The following is a 19,707-nucleotide window of genomic DNA, read 5'->3' on the forward strand; positions in this document are numbered from 1 at the left end:
AAGTTGTTAAGAAAGAAAGCAGTAGTATTGGCAATTTAGCATGAAAGCAGTGAAAAATGGACAGTTGAATCTCCCCAAATCTGACACCCCATATGCTCAAACTATACTGAAGACAATCACGTGACCTTTCACTTTTTTCTTCCCTCCTTTAATTTCCCTCAAACCATGCGCCCTCTTCTTCTTCCTCTCTACCTTTTGTTCCTTCATCATTTCTACATTTACTTACCTTTCTTCCATTTCAATTCAAACACAATTTAACTCAAATATTAAAAATACCCTTATACTTTTAGGAGGGAGCTCCTTTACTCCCTCAGATCTGCCTCTTAATTTCTGGGTTTGTTTTCTTTTTTCTAATTACATTTGGTGGAAAAAGGGAAGACATCATACAACCAAATTCTGGGTCTGTCTTATTTTCTGTTCCCTTATACCCATCTTTTGTTATTGACACTCTTGTATGAAACAACATTTTTGCAGTTTTTTCTGGGTAGTTTGTAATTTGATTATTTGTGAAGTTTTTTTTTTTTTTTTTAATATTTTTTTTTTAAATTTTCATTTTTTTATGTTAGGATGTGCTTGTTCATATGTAGCTAGAAAAAGGTTGTGTTTTTTAGCTAAAAAAGTGGGTATCATGTTATAGTTTTGGCCAAAAGAAAAAAAAAAGTGGGTATCTTGAAACTTTCTGGAGACATAGTACTGTACTTCTAGAAATGTTGCTTTGTTCATTCAAAAGATTTGTTTTTTTCATATGGGTTTGTGTTTTATGATGTTTTTTCTCCCTTTGGTGCTTGTACTTATGTAGAACTATTATCATTTTGTGACTTTTATGTTTTTCTGCTTAATTTTTTTTGTTAAAAGGCTTTAACTTTTTTCTGATTTGGTTGTATTTGGGGAAATGCAGGAAATGGGGGTTATTTCTCGGAAATTATTCCCAGCATGTGGGAGTATGTGTGTTTGCTGTCCTGCTTTAAGGTCTAGGTCCAGGCAACCTGTTAAGCGCTACAAGAAGCTAATTGCTGATATATTTCCCAAATCTCCTGTGAGTATGGAACTATACAGTTTAAGCTTATGCTCATTTGGTTGTGTTTGTATATTGTTTTCTGATAGTATGATGTTGTGATATGACGTTGCAATAGCAAATCTTTTTGGATTTAGCTGTAGTTGTCTGCAGAAGTGAATCAATGATACTAGTATTAGATGGGCCGAACAATCATATGAACAACTTGACTACCATTCTTCTTATGTAACACAACTCAACCCGTATAGGCTTTTTTATCAAATGACGAGTTAAGGCCTAGGCAGGTACAAATCTAGATTCTCTGTTGGTTTTTTGTAGTAGAAGTATATACAAGGAGTTGTAGCCTTTTTATCGAGTTTGAAGGCATATTCTTACTTTATGACTGTTGTTCCAGCCTTCATCAAGATCATCATAGATAACTGTTTTTGATGTTGGTGCTCTTCTGAATGGAGAGATTTTGGCATACTATGTATGGATACCATTATTATTTGGTAGGATTTTTGCAAGTATATAGGTTATTGTATATGTTTATTGTGTTGTTACAACCTCAACCTTTAGACGATAACTGGGAAAACACCAATATAGTGATTTTAAGATGTGATAAGACTCAATAGTTTTAGGATACGAATGGAAAAGAACTGAGTTAGTCAAAATCTTTAGCTCCATTTGAGTTTCTGTTTTTGTGTTTGGTGGAGGAGTTGATAATATATTGTTTTTGGTGAAATCTGGAAAATGGTTATTCAGAGGACTTTCCTTCACCATCTTTTGGTTTGTTCTTCCGGTGCAGGATGTTCAGCCAAACGAGCGGAAACTTGTTAAGTTATGTGAGTATGCTGCCAAAAATCCTGTTCGTATCCCTAAGGTAAATTTTGATTTGCAACATATTTATTTTTTTATTGATTGAGGCAGTTAAGTCTACTTCTTAATGCTCGACAAATTTCTTTTTGGGTTTACAATATGATTATAGATTACAAAACAACTTGAAGAGAGATTCTTTAGAGAATTACGGTATGGACATGTGAAGATTGTTGGCACTATCATGGAAGCTTATAATAAGTTGTTATGTATGTGTGGGAAACAAATGTAAGCTTTCCTATCACTCTCTGCTTATTAAAAATGGTATGGTGTTGTTGTCGGAAGGACCTATTAATCAATGTTGATTTAGGGTAGCTGAATATGTTGAAGGGTGAAAGAAATCTTTTATTATTTTTTCTTTCATTAGCCTGTTTTAACAATTTCATTTGTTGACAATCATGATTATTTCACGGTCAATAATGGACGAGTTTGTCACTTGTTAGTTGTCTAAGCTGCCTATTTTTCTTTGCATGACATATCCTTATGCACCAGGAAAGTTTGACAATCCGCTTAGTGAGATCTTGTTGTAACTGGATTTATATTTTCTCTTCAGGGCATACTTCGCTGCCAGTCTGTTGCTTCTAAGTGATGAGGTTTTGGATCATTCAAAGGAAGTCTTGATACAGGCAGCTGGGTGTCAAACATTAACTCGATTTATCTATAGTCAGGTATAATGGAATATTTAATTTCTTTGTTTCATGGGTATCAATATTGAATACTAGTTATGCAAGTGCAACTTTTGTGTTCAAGAATGGCTATTTTAAGCTTGATTTGTGAACTTCCATTGCAAATATAGTTACATAGCCTTTTGAGCAAGTTTTTCTATTCAGGGCTTTTGTCATAATCCTATTTTTTTACACTAATTCTCAAGACGGTCTCATGATGAGACTATTTTTATTGGGCTGGCCCAATGTACAATTACTGTCTTAAAGTAATTACTTATGATCTTAAAGAATCATTTACAATTTTAAAGTGATTACTTTTTATTATCTGAAAGTGATCACTTATACCTTTAAAGTGATCATTTACAAATCTTAGAGTGATCACTCAAAGAAATAGACTAATTACGGTCTTATACAAGACGAGGTGCTTTTTGTATTTTTTGTTACTGATCACTTCAGATAATCTCGTTAGAATGTTAGGGTCATTTGTGAACATCTATTGCTAACGGAACTTTTTGCTAGGGTCACTTCACAATAAAGTGGATTTATATGCTACTTTGTGTGGGATTTGTCAATGGTTCAATTATGCACAGATTAAACCATTAAAAATTGGATTCTCCATGTAATAGAGAAGAATGTGTTTAACTATCTTGCTGGATCACTTGAGGGTTGCACTTTCAAGGTTTTTTGGCTTTTGTCTATACACAGTTGTGATTTGAATAATGCTATAATTTTTCATATGCTACTCTTATTTAACTATGTACCTCTTCTATGTGTCTTAATGAGCGTAGGAGAATATAGTAGATGCTCATCCGGATAAAATGTGTAAATCTTAAACAACAGCATTAAACAATGGAAAAAATGTAGTAACCAAAGATCTCCCATGTTGATATGTTTCGGGTCATATAATGACCTCATAGTTCCGTATATACTAATACTTGCATCATGTACTTATCATTTTCTCTCACAAAATGGTGGGTCCATGGACCAGGGCGCAACAAAAGAGTTGAAGCAGTAGTAATATGCCGTTTTAAGTATTTTTCTGCTATTATGATTGTTCTTCATTTTTTCCTACGGCTTACTAAAATTTGATAAACGCAGACTGATGGCACTTATGCTCGCAATATTGAAAGTTTTGTTACCAAGGTGTGTGTTATAGCTCGTGAGACTGGGAAAGAACATCAAAATCGTGCCTTGAGAGCTTCGTGCCTGCAGTGCCTTTCAGCTATGGTAATTTTTTGGTCTTCATTGCAAGATTGATTCGTTTAGCTCTTTACTTATGTTTAGAATCATCTCACATTATGAGTATACAAACAATTGATTATGTTCTCTTCATTGTATTTGTCAATTAAACCAGAATTTCTCTTGCAGGTATGGTACATGACTGAGTTTTCTCACATTTTTCATAGTATTGATGAGGTTAGTAATTTCAAATCAGCTTTCTTGTATTTGATATAAGACCGTTTCTTTGGCAGCTTGTATGGATTTAATGGGGGCAGTGCATCTTTTCGTGTTAATATAATTACCATGCGCTACCCAATTTTGTTGGTCTTTATACTATTATTCGCAATTGGCATTTATATAATGTTATCTGTAGTACTTGCATAGCTTGCTATCTATCCTTTTATTTTAATGGAAGATTTTCTACTTATATTTACGGATAATTTGAAAATGTTTGATGGATTTGAGGGCTTAGCGCTGCTGTATTATGAATCTATGTTCACTGTTATGTTTTTTTTATTTTGTGGTTGAGCCATGCTGTTCTTATTTTCTCTTGTTGATTAGTACACAAATTTTTGACAACGATGAAAGAAACTAGTGCATATTAGCACCGCTATTATGTATACATCGCATACTAAATATGCCTAATACTAATTATTAAATGAGGTTGTTTCAATTCGAATCATTCTGTAGCTTAAGGGGTGATTTGTTTTATCTTTATTCCATTCTAATTGATGATTACAACATTTAAAGTTATATAGGCTTTTTTTATACCCTAGCATTTCTTGTTTTATATTGTTTGCAGCCTTTTAGTGTCCAATACTCCAATAATGGAACTATAAGTTACTTCAGATAATTCATATTTAAAATGCAATTGGAGGCTACTATATATTTTTATATTTTTGTTTATCATCTTGTGCATCACTTATGTCTAGTCGTAGGAAACTGAACCTGTTTACCAATATGTAAAAAAGGAAAGGTTTCTCATCAAGTCTTGTGTGTCCTAACCACAGATTGTGCAAGTCATTTTAGATGACTATGAAGGAGAATTACACAATGAGGAAAGGGAAGAACCACGTCATCACTGGTTGGATGAGGTTGTTAGATGCTCAGGAGGTGTTTCTGCTGTCCCCGGTGCTGCAAGCCCTTGCTGTACTGCTGTTAGGCCTCCTCCGGACAAGAAAAATTTTTCTTCGTTAACCAAGTAATATTTTTGTAAATGTGGATTTGTTATGGTGGCGAACCATGTTTAATTCAAAACACTTGTGGATTTGAAATAAAAGTTTAAGTCATCGTTTGGTTCTGTAAATTTTTCCCAGAGAGGAGATTGAGAATCCAAGAGTATGGGCTCAAATTTGTCTCCAAAGATTAGCGGAGCTTGCAAAAGAGAGCACAACTATGCGTCCAGTTCTAGAGCCTATGTTTATATATTTTGATACAGGGCATCACTGGTCTACTCAGCAGGGACTGGCGGTCACAGTTCTGTGTGATTTGTGCTATTTCATGGAAGCTCCAGGTAGACTTGGTTCACAGATTCGATTAGCTAATGTTTCCATTTTCTCAGACATGCTATATTACTGATAATTTTTCACCTTGATAGTGTATTTTCGCTTTTCCATGTTAACATCTCATGGTATATATGTTCTGTTTTTGCCTTTACCTTGCACATTGGACAAAGCCATAGGACACTATGTTGAGTGGATCTTGGGATAAAGATAAAGAGAGAAAGATGGGGGTGGGGCATGCAAGTGGAGGATTCTGTTTTTGCCTTTACCTTGCACATTGGACAAAGCCATAGGACACTATGTTGAGTGGATCTTGGGATAAAGATAAAGAGAGAAAGATGGGGGTGGGGCATGCAAGTGGAGGAGTGAGGAGTGTATTAGCGGAGAAGGAAAATTATGAAAGGAAAATGATCGCTCATATTTTTGTGTGTAGAACTAGAAATTGAATAGAAGTTATTGGTCTACTATCCTCCATCTCTTTAATAATTACACTTCCTTTTTATGTGAGTTTTTTCAGAGAAGTGTAGCTATTAAAAAGAATCGAAGGATAATATTTTCTGCTGTTTCAGCTCATTCTCTTTTTGATATATCTGTATTTTGCCAAGTTTCCTTTTTTATTCATGGTTTTCTTGTCTATCAGAAAATCAGCAGGTAGTTTTGAATGGCATAATACGTCATATGGACCACAAAAATGTTGTGCATGACCCCACAGTTAAGTCATGTGTTGTCCAAGTTGCTGCGAATGTTGCACGACAGATTAGATCTGTTGCAAGTTTATCTGATGTTGGATGCATTAGTGACTTGTTGCGCCACTTGAGGAAGAGTCTCCAGTCAATAGCTGGTCCAATTGGAGAAGAGGCCAACTTGAATATCCACTTACAAAATTCAATTGAGTCTTGTTTACTTGAAATTGCAAAAGGGGTGAGTCCAATTTTTTGGCTTGTAGTGATGGCCTCTTTTTTTTTTCTTTTTTCTTTTTTTTTTTCTTTCCTTTTCATAATATTGTATCTTTTTTTCTTCTCCATCCAGACACGGGATGCAGATTCGTTGTTTTATTTTATGGTGATCGCATTGGAGAAGTTGCCTTCTGTTGGAGTTGTTGCCAGGGCAACCTTGGGTTCAGTTTTAATTCTTGCTCATGTATCAGTGGCAGTCTACTCCCATTTGCAGCTGGTAAATTTCAATGTTGAATTGTGATTTTTTGGTTTGAAGTGTGTCCAAAACAGACTTGATGACCTGAAATTTACCCGATATTTTAAGTGAATCCGATTTGACCAGACTTCAAAAATGATTTACAATTATGTAAAAACAATATGGACACAAAATTTGATTTCAAACCGACCCGAAACACCTAACTTAAAATCAACCTGATGACCTGAATGAACACCTTTAGTTGGGTTGAATTCTCGTTCATATTAGAGTCTTTGGATTCCTGCTCTCCCTCTATTCCCTTCTTTTGGGTGAAGGAATGAAAAATAGGGAGAGGGTTGATTGTTTCCGATTACTTTCTTTTCTCTAGTACCATAAAGTTTGCGTAAACAGTAAAAACTTGTATACTCTGCAGGCCTTCCCCGAAGCCCTTCTTATCCATATTTTGAAAGCTATGCTGCACACTGATATTGAAGCACGTGTTGTGGGTCATCAGATATTTTCTGTTCTACTGTTCCCAAGTTCTTGGAGATCTTATGAAACAAGGATATTGCAGTCTAACAGGAGATCTGCATTAGCTTCAGTCACTGATTTACTAGATAAGCTTCGGAAAGAAAAACATTTTACGGGAGAAAAGATTGTGGATGGTGGAGTAGATGAGTTTAGTGGTAGAGAAGTTCCGGAGGATGAGTTTAAGCAGGGATGGACTTGCCGCAGCTCCCCTAACTTCTCCAAGTTGAGCTCTATTATTGACCGGACAGCTGGAACAAACAACTTTTCTGATGTATAATTTTTTTTTGAGTACTCTTGCAAGTGCAACCATTATTATGAGTAGTTTCTAAAGATTCTAAATTGCTGCAGGAAACTTCAATAATGAAGCTGACTGAAGATCAGATACTACAACTGCTTTCGGGATTTTGGATACAAGCGAATCTTTCAGATAATGTACCATCAAATTTTGAGGCAATCGCTCATTCATACTGTTTGATGCTCATATCTTCGCACATTAAGGTGAAACTAGTCTTTGATCCATTATTGTCTTCACACCTCTATTAACCTTTTCTTCCTCTCGTATTCCTCGTGCTGCTGTACCGATGTTCATGATTATATTCATTAAATGGGGATGCAGTCAAGTAAACATGATGACTTTAATTTAACGATGCTTTCATAAATATTGATCTTTTGGTGTATGTAGCATTTCAGAAGTCCTGCAAATTTTTTCACTAATCGTTTTTTTTACTTGCAGAATACCAATCACAGTGTTATTGTGCGTTTCTTCCAACTTCCCATATCTTTAAGAAATGTATCATTGTGTAGCGATTCTGGTATGACTAAAGACAAACTTCAAATTCTGTTTTTTCATTTTTGGATCCTAGCATGGTTGACGGAACAATTTTGGAGTTTCAGGGATGCTTCCGCCTTCTTGTCGGAGATCAATGTTTATAACATCCACTTCCATGCTGATGTTTGCTGCCAGGATGTACCACATGCTCGATTTGAGTGATCTTCTAAGGTCCCAAGTTCCATCTGACGTAAGTTAAGATTATTGTCCAATACCAATCAGTTATTGTGCGTTTATAATGATGGGTTTATTTTGGTTTTTGAGGACTAATCATTCAGGAATCCATGTAGAAAGATAATTCGGTTGTTCTAACGTGTTCGCAATTTGCAGGTTGATCCCTTTTTGTGTATCAATGAGGATCTTCAGGTCTTTGTCAAATCTGAAGAGGATATCGGACAATATGGTTCAGCAATAGATAGTCAAGCAGCTATCTCATTCCTCTCTGAATTACGAGAAAAGCACAAAAATGATAAGATTATGCTGGGCATTATAGTGCGACATCTTTGTTGTACTGTTAAGGTACGTGTGGCAGCTGAATGTAATTCAACATGTTGTAACCTTTCTTAAGCAGACCTGAACATGCAAATGCTTGGTTGTCTTCTTTTAGGTAGAGGAGGAAGAGCTCCTAAATCAGCTATCTGCTACGTTCTCGCCTGATGAGGCCTTCATCTTTGCCCCCAAAGAATTACGAGAACTAGATCATACTCAGGTTATTCGCCATTTGAAGGAGTCGCCTTCTCTGGATGGTGTAAGTTGGAATATTTACTGTTAGTTGATTTGTTTTTGCTTCCTGATAAACTGTCAAGATTCTTAGTAATTGATAAAAAGTATCGTGTTGCAGGAATTATCTATTAGTTCAATTGTTGAAGACGACGTGACCAATTCATTACCTGTTTCGAATGTTTATGGTCAAAAAATGCCACGTTCCCCTTCAGAGTCTCATATTATTAGCGTCGGAAGGCTTTTAGAATCAGTGAGTTTTTTTTGGCTTCCACGTGTAGGCATTTTGTAATTAGACATCTCGCAGCATATTTTGGAACATACTGTTATCTAGATGGCTTATGAATTCTGATTTGCCTTGTTAATGGCTTAGTCTAATTTTGACTAATTAGTAGATATAGTGGAGCATATGTGTTTGCCTATCTATGCGTGCGCGTGTGTGCATATTAATGTTTCTTTACCCTCAGCTTATTGGATCTTGTCTTTTTTGCCGTAGCATGTTTTAATAAGTGATGATTGATAAGAACAAAGACATTGGGGTTGTTTGGCGAAATAGCTAATTGGCAGTTTTAGCTTATTTTGATACAGATAAAGGTTTGGGTGGTCAAACTAGTTTATAAAATCAACTGGTCAAATCAGCCACTGTACTCAGCCATCAGCTACCAGCTATCAGCCGTTTGCCAAACACCCCCATCAGCTTTTTTTCACCAAGATTTTTCATCATTTGTGTGCATTACTGTCTAGGTTTGTCGTGGTCCGTACTCTTACGAGTATGCATATCTTTTTCTGGAGAAAAAACATTTTAAGACGTGTGTAACAAATTGAAATGTTTTATATCAAATTCACAGATTAAATGTACTTCTTTTTCACTAAATCGCCGTGATGTCTTTGTAAATCTTCAGGCACTTGAAGTTGCTGGACAAGTAGTTGGGACGCCAGTCTCAACTTCTCCCTTATCATACAGTATGATGGCTGGTCAATGTGAAGCTCTTGAGACAGGCACTAGGAAAAAGCTCTCTAATTGGTTGGCCCAGGAAAACTCCGCCTCTGGCGATGTATTTTCCTTTCCATCAGATGGACCCACTACAAGTAACCCAGTAAGCGCTTTTAACTTATCTCGCTCTTTATCTAAGTACTTGCTATTATCGCTTCCTGCATATTGAATTTAGAAAGGGTTGCCGAAAGATTTCTCTTATTTTGGTTAGGCACTCTAGAATCTACACGTCCTGCTCATAAGAGTTATCATTTTCAATATTTTGTATTCTTTGCTCACTAGCTACCTGCCTACCACCCATTGAATGACGCCGTTTTTAGCCTTGGTTTGCCGATATTTGGCATTTTTAAAAGCAGTGTAAGAGTTATCTTGTAAACCTTTGTTTGGAGCGGTTGGTTGAAATGCTCTTCAGGAAATGTGCCTGTGTTAGCAGAACGCGGGGTCAAAAACTGCTAAGAGCACTTAGCTTAAAAAGTTTTTCTCAAGTCGAGAGACTCTTTGTCCGCGATCTCATTCTATGCGTGTGAGTTGCCGCCTTCCTTCCTTTCCCAGACCCTGATCATAGTAATCTTCAGGTGGATACACTGGGTATGATGATGATGATCTTGTAAAACTTCCGCCACGTTTTCATTTAACTTCTCATATACAAGTACTATCGTGAAAATTGGTTGAATATGAGAAAGAAATGAAACATTAAGTTTGGTTCGTACAAAGTATAAACTAGCGTAAGTGGTGGTAATGGACAAACTATTTTAAACCTATATTCGTCATTTTTGGACTCTTAATTGTTGATCTGATCTGCTTCTTCTGTTGACAGACTTCGCCTCGTGTTGGTGGTGTAAACGTGGAAACAGGATCCCATGAACAGTTTAATACTTTGAGATTGCCTCCGGCGAGCCCCTTTGACAACTTCATACACGCAGTTTCTGGTCCTAGACCCATCTTAGCAGGACTATCCCCCTAAAGGATGGGTAGAGAAGCGTAGTCTCAAGTGAAGTGTATCTATCTAGTTTTATGTTAGTCGGAACTGTGTAGTTCATCAGACTAATTAAATAGTTGTAGATCTTGTTGCAAAACCATGTAGCTTAAGGAAATGAAAATGTGTTGCCTAATCTAATCGGTGCATGACAGAATCAGCGACTTAATGCATCCTGTTTCGTATATCTACTTGCAATTCTATATATCGTGTGATTCCTATGATTACGCTACAACAATGTATATTCGACGGATAGGTGAATGTGAAATGTTTGCTCGTGTTTATTGTGCTTGTGCGTCCTGTTATTCTACAATCTAATGTATTGTACTTGTTGTCTGTGCTCGTTTTACATGTAATTTTGACGACACCATAATTGGTAAAATGTCATATTCACATCTGTCCAATCCTTAAAAATTAGAACAATCCCTATTTTCCGACTATCCAATTGGGTATACCGTATACCTTTTACATTTCACAATAATACCAACCTTAATTCCCACTCCATTCCCGCCCTGTATCTGCCCCACAACTCTCCATACCAACAAACAATCAGAAGAGAATCAAGAGGGGGAAGGAAGAGGTATACAAGGAGGTATGAAATCATGAAACCATGATGCGAAAGGGATACATGATGCTAATCATTAGTCGGGGTTAAGCAAAATTATTTAATGATTTGAATTCGAGGATTCTCGAGTCGGGGGACTTCTTTGCTCGTGCTGTCTTTTATGGATATGAGTTGCCGCCGTCCTTTCCTTTCCAGACCTTGTCCATAGTTTTTCTATGAACGAGGTACACTGGGTAGGATGATGGTAATGAGGATTTGAATTCAAGGATTCTATTCCAATTTCAGGATCTAATTTAAAAATTAAGTTTTAAATCGAATTAGATATTTAGTTAGAAAATTTAAATATCTAAAGCTAAATCATATATTAGATATTTGAATTTTAAATTTGACTTGCATAACTTTATTTCGGATGTCAAATAGTCAATATTTTGGATATTGCAATTGTCATGCGATTAGATGCGGTCATGCAGAAATCAAAAAATTTTAAATACAATTTGATATCCTATGTTAATTTTTTACTATTAAAACTGTAACTGACCACTTTAAAGTTATAATTGGTCACTTTAAAATTGTAAGTGCATATTTTCACAAATTATCATGAAAGACGGTCTCCTAGTGAGACTAAAACATAGGGTTGACCCATTTTCAATTTGGTGATATTTTGGTTTGTTTTCAGTTGACATAATTTTTGACCTAAAGGGGATCAATTCTAATCTTAAAATGATTAAATACAACTTGAAGTATATAACCTTAATGACCCGTTTGGTAGGTGATATTAAACAGTAGTAATGGGAGTGAAAACCAGTGTAATTTTACTTGAAAAATCTCTTGTCTACCTTGATGGTAATGTTTGTCCAACTCCAATCATCTCTTTTTTTCATAAAATTCATTCCAACACATTACCGTTGGAAGAGGTGGTATTAGGTGGTAATGAAAGTTTGTACAAAAAAAACTTTTTTATGATCAAAGTTTCATCACCATGAGAATGACATAAACTTTTAATGGAACTTTTTACACCATAAATCATTATTATTATCATTATTTAGTACCATTAACCAAACGAGCCCTAAATGAATCAATTATGACTTTTAAACTACTCATTTTTGACCTAAAAATGATCAATTTCTTAAAGTGATCAATGTCAAGTATATAACTTTAAATAGATTAATTATGACCTTCTTAAATTGATCAATAACATTATAATGATCAATTTTGACCCTAGAGTGATAATTTATAAGGAGTACAACACAAATTGTTGTGAAAAATAATGTTTTCAAGAGACGCGTTAGATATATGGGCTAAATTGCGCAATTAATACAAATTCAAGAGAAAATAAGAATGTGGGCTTCTTGTTTTGAGGTCGTCTCTTTGATATACGATCTCTCACAAGAGTAGCTGATAAAATGATCAATTATTTATAATCTTAAAGAGGCCATTATAATCTTAGAAGTTAAAGGCATCAATTATAACCTTAAATTGATCAATTTTCATCTTCAAGTAATAAATTATAAATTATAAATTATAAATTATCAATTATAACTTTTAAACATTAATTTTGAGGTATTAATTATGACCTTAAATTAAACAATTTAGGGGTAATTTTTTTGACTTTTAACATGGTATTTTCTTATTTGCTGTTACTAATAACAAACAAGACCTTACTTTAAGCTCGGACACAAAAACGCTACAAAGCTTATTTGAAGATTTGAAATGTATAAGACAATTTATCAAAAAAATAAAGATTGTACAAGTCAAGATTTGTAACTGCGAACAGGTCAAAAAAGACCTAACCGCGAACAACTATTTGACCTGGTTTGACCTGTTCGCAGTTAGTAACTGTGAAGAACATGCTCCACAAAAACAAGTCAAATAGCTGTTCACAGTTACTAACTGCGAACAACTATTTTGTCTTCTTTGACCTGTTCGCAGTTACTAACTGCACTACGAACAGCTCTAAACCTCAGGTTTAGGAATTTCACGCTTACTTTTGGAATAAAATTGAAACTTATACTATTTTGTTTATTTTTTTTAATAAATTGTCTTATATATTTCAAATTTTCAGCATATTTTGAATATTTTTTTTTAAAAAAGCTCAATCAATTCAATTCATAGAAACCGTGGGACTCTTTTGAGAATTTGTGTTTTAAGTTTGTGAAAATTTGAATAAAATAAGATGTTTTAACAACTTAATTTAAAAAATAAGTTTCGTGAAAATTTAATTCCCAAAAGCTGTGAATCGTAGGGTTGGCAAAAGCTGACCCGACCTGCTAACCTGATCTGAAACCGACTCGACATTAGCGGGTTTGGGTTTGGGTTTGCATTTGGATTTTTGACCCAATTAATTAAATGGGTCAACCTGACCTGATCTGTTTATTAAATGGATTAGGTTCAGGTTGAATATTTAAACCCGAAAAAACCTGTTTAACCCATTTATTAAATGGGACAATCAGGTCAGGTCGACCCATTTAATAAATGGGTCGACCATTAATATTTAACCTAAAGAGCCCAACAAATAAAGGCCCAACAGACATAACCCTAACTTATATCTAAACGTCTAAACTCTTAACAAAAGTGGCAAAGCATGAAAGCAGTGAATGCTCAAACTCAATATTCAATACTGAATAGTGAATAGCGCCGTTTGCAACTTTGCATTCTGCGTCTCTGTCTTCCTCATCCATCAAAGGCATCGATTCAATCTTCTGAAAGCTTCAACAATCTACGTGATCTTCAATTCAATCTACCTGATCTTCCAGCACTTTGCCGGGTATTCGATCATCTTCTCTTTCTCTTTTTTTTTTTTTTTTTTTTTGTGATTCATATGTTCTTTGATTTTTTGTTGTTCTTATTTTCATGTTCTTTATTCTCATATGATTGATCTTATTTTCCTGTTCAATTCAATCTTCAATTATTCTTAGTTTTCCTGTTCAAAAAACTTAATAAAAATGCTTCACTAAAATGGTGTTTGGATTGAGATCTGGAATCTTTCTTTATGAAGCTTGTACTGTGTTCGATTGAGATCAGTAACTTGGATCGCCATTAATGGCTGAAAATGTCAATAGGAGATATAATATTAGTATATCACGTGTAAAAGCATTTTTCGCAGTAGTTTTAGCCATAAATTATACTGTGTTTTAGCCATAAACATTCAACTCCGGCATAATATGGTATAGTCTGTATTATGAAATGTGAATATAATATAATGACCTGAAATATATGGGTTTAATGACCTGAAAAAAAAAAGCAAGGTTAAATGGGTGACCCGACCTGCTACAGATCAGGTCGGGGTTTCACTGAATTGTAATCAAAGAGCCAGAATAAGCTGTTCAATGCTGAAAATTTTTTCCTTTTGTAAAATCAGACCAATTCTGCGCTGTTCTTTCTCTTGTCTTTTCTTATATCTAAACATGGATATACTTTGTTTCCTTCAGCCTTAATTAAATAATGTTTTAGTCTTTGTGAGAAGATTTTTTTCATGTCTTGAGGAAGTGGAGAGTACCAAAGGCTTTTAGGCATTATCCTTTACAACATTTTCACTTTGATTTTTCATTTTTGTTTATATCTATCTATGTTAGATATGGAGTCGAAGAATGCTCTATGCCTAAGGTATTTCTTTCATATGTCTAGGAAACCATGGCATGGACAATTCTGCACTACTAATATTTGATCTCTTTTCTCTTCTTGTGATTGGATAAGAATAGGTGCAGATGTGAATTTCTCTATTTTTCTGTCTTAACTTGGCCTTCCCCTGATTGAATTGGTTGCTTCTAATTTTTAATTTATGAAATGATTTGTGTATCTTGTGTTTTAACATCAGTTTATGCACGCTCTAAATTTATTATCATTGAACTTCCATTCCGTTTGTAGTTTTATGGTGGCTTTACTGTAAGAGCAAATCTTGTATTAATGTTTCAATTAATTTAGTTATTCTGTTTAGTCCAATTTAAAACCGTCTCCTAGTGATACCGACTTAAATGAGAATTTGTGTTACCATAAAACTATGTTTATATGGTTGGGTTTGATTGTGTGAAAAGATTGAAATGAATGGAGTAGGAGAATATATGCGGTAAACTGTTGAAATCATAGTTACCTGGAACGATATTTGTTTTGGAACGGAGAATGAGAACGTAAACACGGAACGCAACCTAGATCGACTCGGGAACGATTGGGTACGAGATACATTATGTATAAAATATATATTTGAAAAAAAAAGTAAATTAAAATGATTATTTTGCTTTAAGAAATTATTTTCAAGTGTAATTTTTTTTGATTTTTAGGTTTCATCTCGTTTTTTTCTACCTTCTCTTTTATTTAATTTGTAAATGAAGGCCAAAACCCAAAATACCTTTTAAAAAAGGTCTTTTAAACTGGGATGTCACATTGAGCGATTTGGGTTGCATTTTGTGGTGATTAGCGACGGACGTTCCTGTAGCCACGTTCCACGTTCTATGTAACTATGGCTGAAATTGATGCTCTTAGCTATAGATTAGTATGAAAGATGGGCCACATGAAGTTTACTCTTTGATAGTGACATTCTTTCACGTTGATTTGTTTTGATTCATAGAGTGATTCCACTAAGTCAGGATTAAGACTTTACATTGTTGTATATGTATCTTCTCTGTGAAAAGCTCCTGTTTTTAAATCTTATTTACTTTTTTATACTTTAGGTGAACTTGCTAGAGATCTCAGATGGTTGTCCGAAGTAAACACCCTTCTATCAATGAAGATGATTCAGTTGATGATGAGGAGTTTGATACTTTTGATAATGAATCTGAGTCAGAACAGGAATCTGAGTCAGATGAAGAAGGAGATGACATAAAGTTAACTGAACCTTCAAAGACTGCCATTAACAATAAGGAAGGTCTTCTTGATAAGTTCAGTGAGATTAGTTGGCCTGATAAAGTTGATTGGATGCATACTCTTTCAATAGTCGTTAATCAAGAACAAGAAGTGGATGTAAATGATGATCTTGCACGCGAGGCGTCTTTTTACACACAAGCATTACAAGGAACCAGGGAAGCCTTTGCAAAGCTTGAATCAAAAGGGCTCCCTTATCTAAGGCCTTTTGATTATTATGCTGAGATGGTGAAGACAGATTCTCATATGGAAAAAGTGAAAGGGAAGTTATTGACTGAGAAAAAGCAAAGAGAAGAACAAGAGGAGAGAAGGAAGGCTAGAGAGGCAAAGAGAATTTCTAAACAGGTTCAGGCAGAAAAACAGAAAGAGCGAGCTAAGGAGAAAAAGCAGCAGATAGAATCTGTTAAGAAGTGGAGAAAACAGAGGCAAAGAAGCGGATTTGCAAATGATCAGGATGAAATGAAGTTGTCGTTTGAAGATGGTAAGCCACTAGGAGGGAAACGTAAAGGACCTCCTGGTGTGGCTCCTGGAGATAGATCTGGTGGGAAGGCAAGACAGTTTAGTGGCAAGGGCAAGAAGGGCATGGATAAAAAGAGGAAGGGCCGTGATTTCAAAGATTCCAAATTCGGGTTTGGAGGCAGGAAAGCCGGGAAGAAACAGAACACTGCAGATACAACGAACGATATTAGAGGATTCAATAACAAGTCTCGCTCTGGTAATAAGAAAAGAAAGATGTCCTAGTTCTTTATTCCGTTGGTTAAAAGATAATGTTTTACGGTTGGCTTTATGTGATCCTTAGGCTGTTTCTTTTTGTAATATTACTTGAATCTGATTACCCCATTTTTGAGATGTTTATCATATTATGGTATTTAAAGGGGAACTCAATGGTATTTGTCTATGGAAGTAATAGACAGGTGATGTTTGTCATTGCATTATGCATGCGTTATATGGTGTTGCATTACAGTGCATCGACTATATAATCTGAGATCAACTTTTGTACCGTCAGTCCTTTGCCTCTGATGGCAGCTATGGCCGGTGGAAAATATCCTACTTACATTTCTTTACCACGGATGGAGGTGTTACCGGTCACGGTTTGCATGGACTGAAACTATATTTTGAATGAGAGGTCATTAGTGTATTATGGTCAAAAATTAAAAATTTTGTACCAGCTGCGCGCAATGTAAGTAGCACAGTAGGACATACAATAATAGACCTCAAACTTTGATTTTCACGGTCTTATGGCTCAAGAGTCAAGCCCTAACCCTAAGCTTGAACACATTCTTCATTTGGGTGCAAGTAATCTAGTCTTAATTATAGGATTACAATGAGTTCCAAAATGGGGCAAATCACCACTCTTCTTTTTTTATTATTTGCTATCATACTTCTACTTTTTTCGTTCATGTTTCTTGATATTCATTTTCTAATTGTTATATTTATCATTTTAGTGTGTCTTAATTATTTATTTACTTTTAACTTCAGACAATATATTTCTACAAACTTAGTATGAAAAATCATAGTTTAAAGATTTTGTTAAATTCGTTTTAAATTCCAATGCCTTTAATTTAACATTAACTTTTGATCAGTTTAAATTATGTGCAACTAAACATATTTGTTAAAATAATATTTTAAATAGCGTGAAAATAAAAGTGTATCAACTAATTTGAATTATATGAAGCATTTATTGTTATCTTATTCTCCTACTAATTAACGTTTTTCTTTGTCAAAATAAACAGGCTAAATCATATTAATATACAATTACTAGGCTATTTTTTCTCTCTTCCATTGATCTCAAAAAAAAATACCATTTGTTTTCTTAATAATAAACACCCAAACTTTTCATTTTGTTCAATTATTTTTTAAAACCAATTTAAATAACATCAAATTTAAAATAATTTAAACCAAAATCATATTTCAATTTGATTTACTTTAATTTCGAATTTTTACCAAACAACTTACATCTTATAGGCTATAGCCTTACCTATCATCATATAAGTATTTCTTGAAATGAGCACTGCCATTATCAAAAAAATAAACACAAATTTTTATATGAGACAGCGTCACCATGACACATGCCTCATACTTCATACTTGGGTTAAATAATAAATAATAAAATTTTTTTTAGCTTATGAGCTTTTTATTTTGAAGTTGTCTCACCGTGAGATGGTCTCACACAAGACAAGCTGAAAAATAAAAGGGAAATTATCAATGATACCCTTGTGTTTTAGCACTTTATCTTTGGCACCCCTGTGTTTTTTGATTATCAATGGTACCCCCAGCATGGCAGCATTTCATGCTAATTACAACCATGACATTTTTCCGTTATATTGCCGTTAAATCCTTTTTAAAACCAATCATGGTTAGTTCGTTATTTATTTCCTTTTAAAAGGATTTAACGGTAAGATAACAGCAAAAACTTGAATAATGTCATGGTTGTAATTAGCATTAAATGCTGGGGGTACCATTGCTAATCGAAAAAACACAAGGGTATCAAAGATAAAGTGCAAAAACACAAGGTAACCATTGATATTTTCCAAAAATAAAATAAATGAGCACCACAAATTCTTACTTGAGACCGTCTTTTGTAAAAGACAATTCTCAAAAGCCCAGCCTAAATCTAATTTATGTTAAGTTAAGAAAAATAAAAAAAGTTGCTGCTGAAATCAAAGCGCGCGTGTTAAGTGGGATGTGAAAAGTCACATACTATTTTTGGGGTTATAATAACATTTATTTGGGATTATAACATAATATATTTGGTGTTATACCAACATATATTTGGGGGTTATAACTTCAAATATATTATGTTATAATGTCAAATAAATTATGTTTTAACCCCAAATATATACTGGTATAACACCAAATGTAATATGTTATAACCCCAACTAAATGTTTTTATACCCCAAATATATTACGTGACTTTTCACATTCCACTTGACACGCGCTTTGGTTTCAGCAACTGTTTTTTTTTTAAATTAATATAAATTAAATTTGGACGAGGCTTTTGAGAACCGTCTTTACAAAAGATGTCTCTCAAAAGAGCACCTGAATGAGCACTGCCGATTGGTGAATCACAAATCCTTGTGAGAGACCATCTCTAAGTGAGCCAACCCCTTATATTATTTTTCAAATATTGGAAGTAGGCATTAAAAATGATGTAAATAGATATTTAAGATATTTAAGATATTAGAAGTAGGCATTAAGGATACAATAAGTAAGCATTAAGGATAGTGTAAATAGACATTAAGAATACGGTAAGTAAAAAAATAATCTTTAATGGGTTGGGCTTGATATACGTCTCTAAAAAAGACGGTTTCTTAAGAGACGAGCTGTTGGTGAATGAAGAAAATTTAAAACAAGTAAGCAAAAAAATATAAAAAATTCACATAATAGCAAACTTTGCAAAATAATTTTTAAGATAAGTAGTTTTTTCCTAAAGTTGTAGTTTGGGGTTGTTCGCTGTTTGTAACAGCAAACAAAGATTGGAGGTTAAAAATGTCAATGAGTTTGTTTTCTGTTACTAACAACGAACAAAGACTTTGACTATTTTTGACCTTTAGTCTTTGTTCGCTATTAGGTAACAACAAACAGATGCGAGCTAAAAACAGCAGATCCCGCATTTGACCAGGTTTTAGCTTTGTTCGCCGTTAGTAACAGCGAATAGACCCTTTGCTTTTTTTGAACCCTCTGCCTTTGTTTGCTGTTACTAAGTGAGAACTGCCTCAAATTTCAGGTCTGGAAAAAAACTGCTTATCTTAGAAAATAGTTTTAAAAGTTAGTTATAATGTAATTTTTTAATATATTTTTGCTTATTTGTTTCAAATTTTGGTGAATGAAACGATAACCCTGATCAAC

General features: G+C 34.4%; 2 protein-coding genes across 2 annotated transcripts; both read left to right on the forward strand.

Moving 5' to 3' along the window:
* Position 1: 1 nt before the first annotated feature.
* LOC130796945 (protein SEMI-ROLLED LEAF 2) lies at positions 2-10,671 on the forward strand. The gene is made up of 20 exons (XM_057659395.1): positions 2-400; positions 899-1,036; positions 1,803-1,877; positions 1,983-2,098; positions 2,424-2,538; positions 3,634-3,762; positions 3,904-3,951; positions 4,767-4,957; positions 5,073-5,269; positions 5,899-6,179; positions 6,288-6,431; positions 6,823-7,191; positions 7,269-7,418; positions 7,654-7,732; positions 7,815-7,939; positions 8,080-8,268; positions 8,357-8,497; positions 8,591-8,722; positions 9,372-9,566; positions 10,281-10,671. The coding sequence occupies exons 2-20, from the start codon at positions 902-904 to the stop codon at positions 10,425-10,427; spliced, it is 2,958 nt and encodes a 985-aa protein (XP_057515378.1). The 5' UTR covers positions 2-400; positions 899-901; the 3' UTR covers positions 10,428-10,671.
* A 2,880-nt stretch (positions 10,672-13,551) lies between these two features.
* LOC130796946 (probable rRNA-processing protein EBP2 homolog) lies at positions 13,552-16,816 on the forward strand. Its single transcript, XM_057659396.1, has 2 exons — positions 13,552-13,768; positions 15,669-16,816. Exon 2 carries the CDS (start codon positions 15,691-15,693, stop codon positions 16,597-16,599), a length of 909 nt encoding a protein of 302 aa, XP_057515379.1. The 5' UTR covers positions 13,552-13,768; positions 15,669-15,690; the 3' UTR covers positions 16,600-16,816.
* The last annotated feature ends 2,891 nt before the right edge of the window (positions 16,817-19,707 follow it).

Source organism: Amaranthus tricolor, chromosome 12 (genome assembly GCF_026212465.1).
Source record: "Amaranthus tricolor cultivar Red isolate AtriRed21 chromosome 12, ASM2621246v1, whole genome shotgun sequence".
Lineage (NCBI taxonomy): Eukaryota > Viridiplantae > Streptophyta > Magnoliopsida > Caryophyllales > Amaranthaceae > Amaranthus > Amaranthus tricolor.

Bases quoted from the DNA above. Each gene is read 5' to 3' on its own strand.
- LOC130796945 (XM_057659395.1), top strand. From the start codon at position 902: ATGGGGGTTATTTCTCGGAAATTATTCCCAGCATGTGGGAGTATGTGT. The intron at 1,878-1,982 runs GTAAATTTTGAT...ATATGATTATAG, and splicing joins ATCCTGTTCGTATCCCTAAG to ATTACAAAACAACTTGAAGA. The intron at 8,269-8,356 runs GTACGTGTGGCA...GTCTTCTTTTAG, and splicing joins ATCTTTGTTGTACTGTTAAG to GTAGAGGAGGAAGAGCTCCT.
- LOC130796946 (XM_057659396.1), top strand. From the start codon at position 15,691: ATGGTTGTCCGAAGTAAACACCCTTCTATCAATGAAGATGATTCAGTT.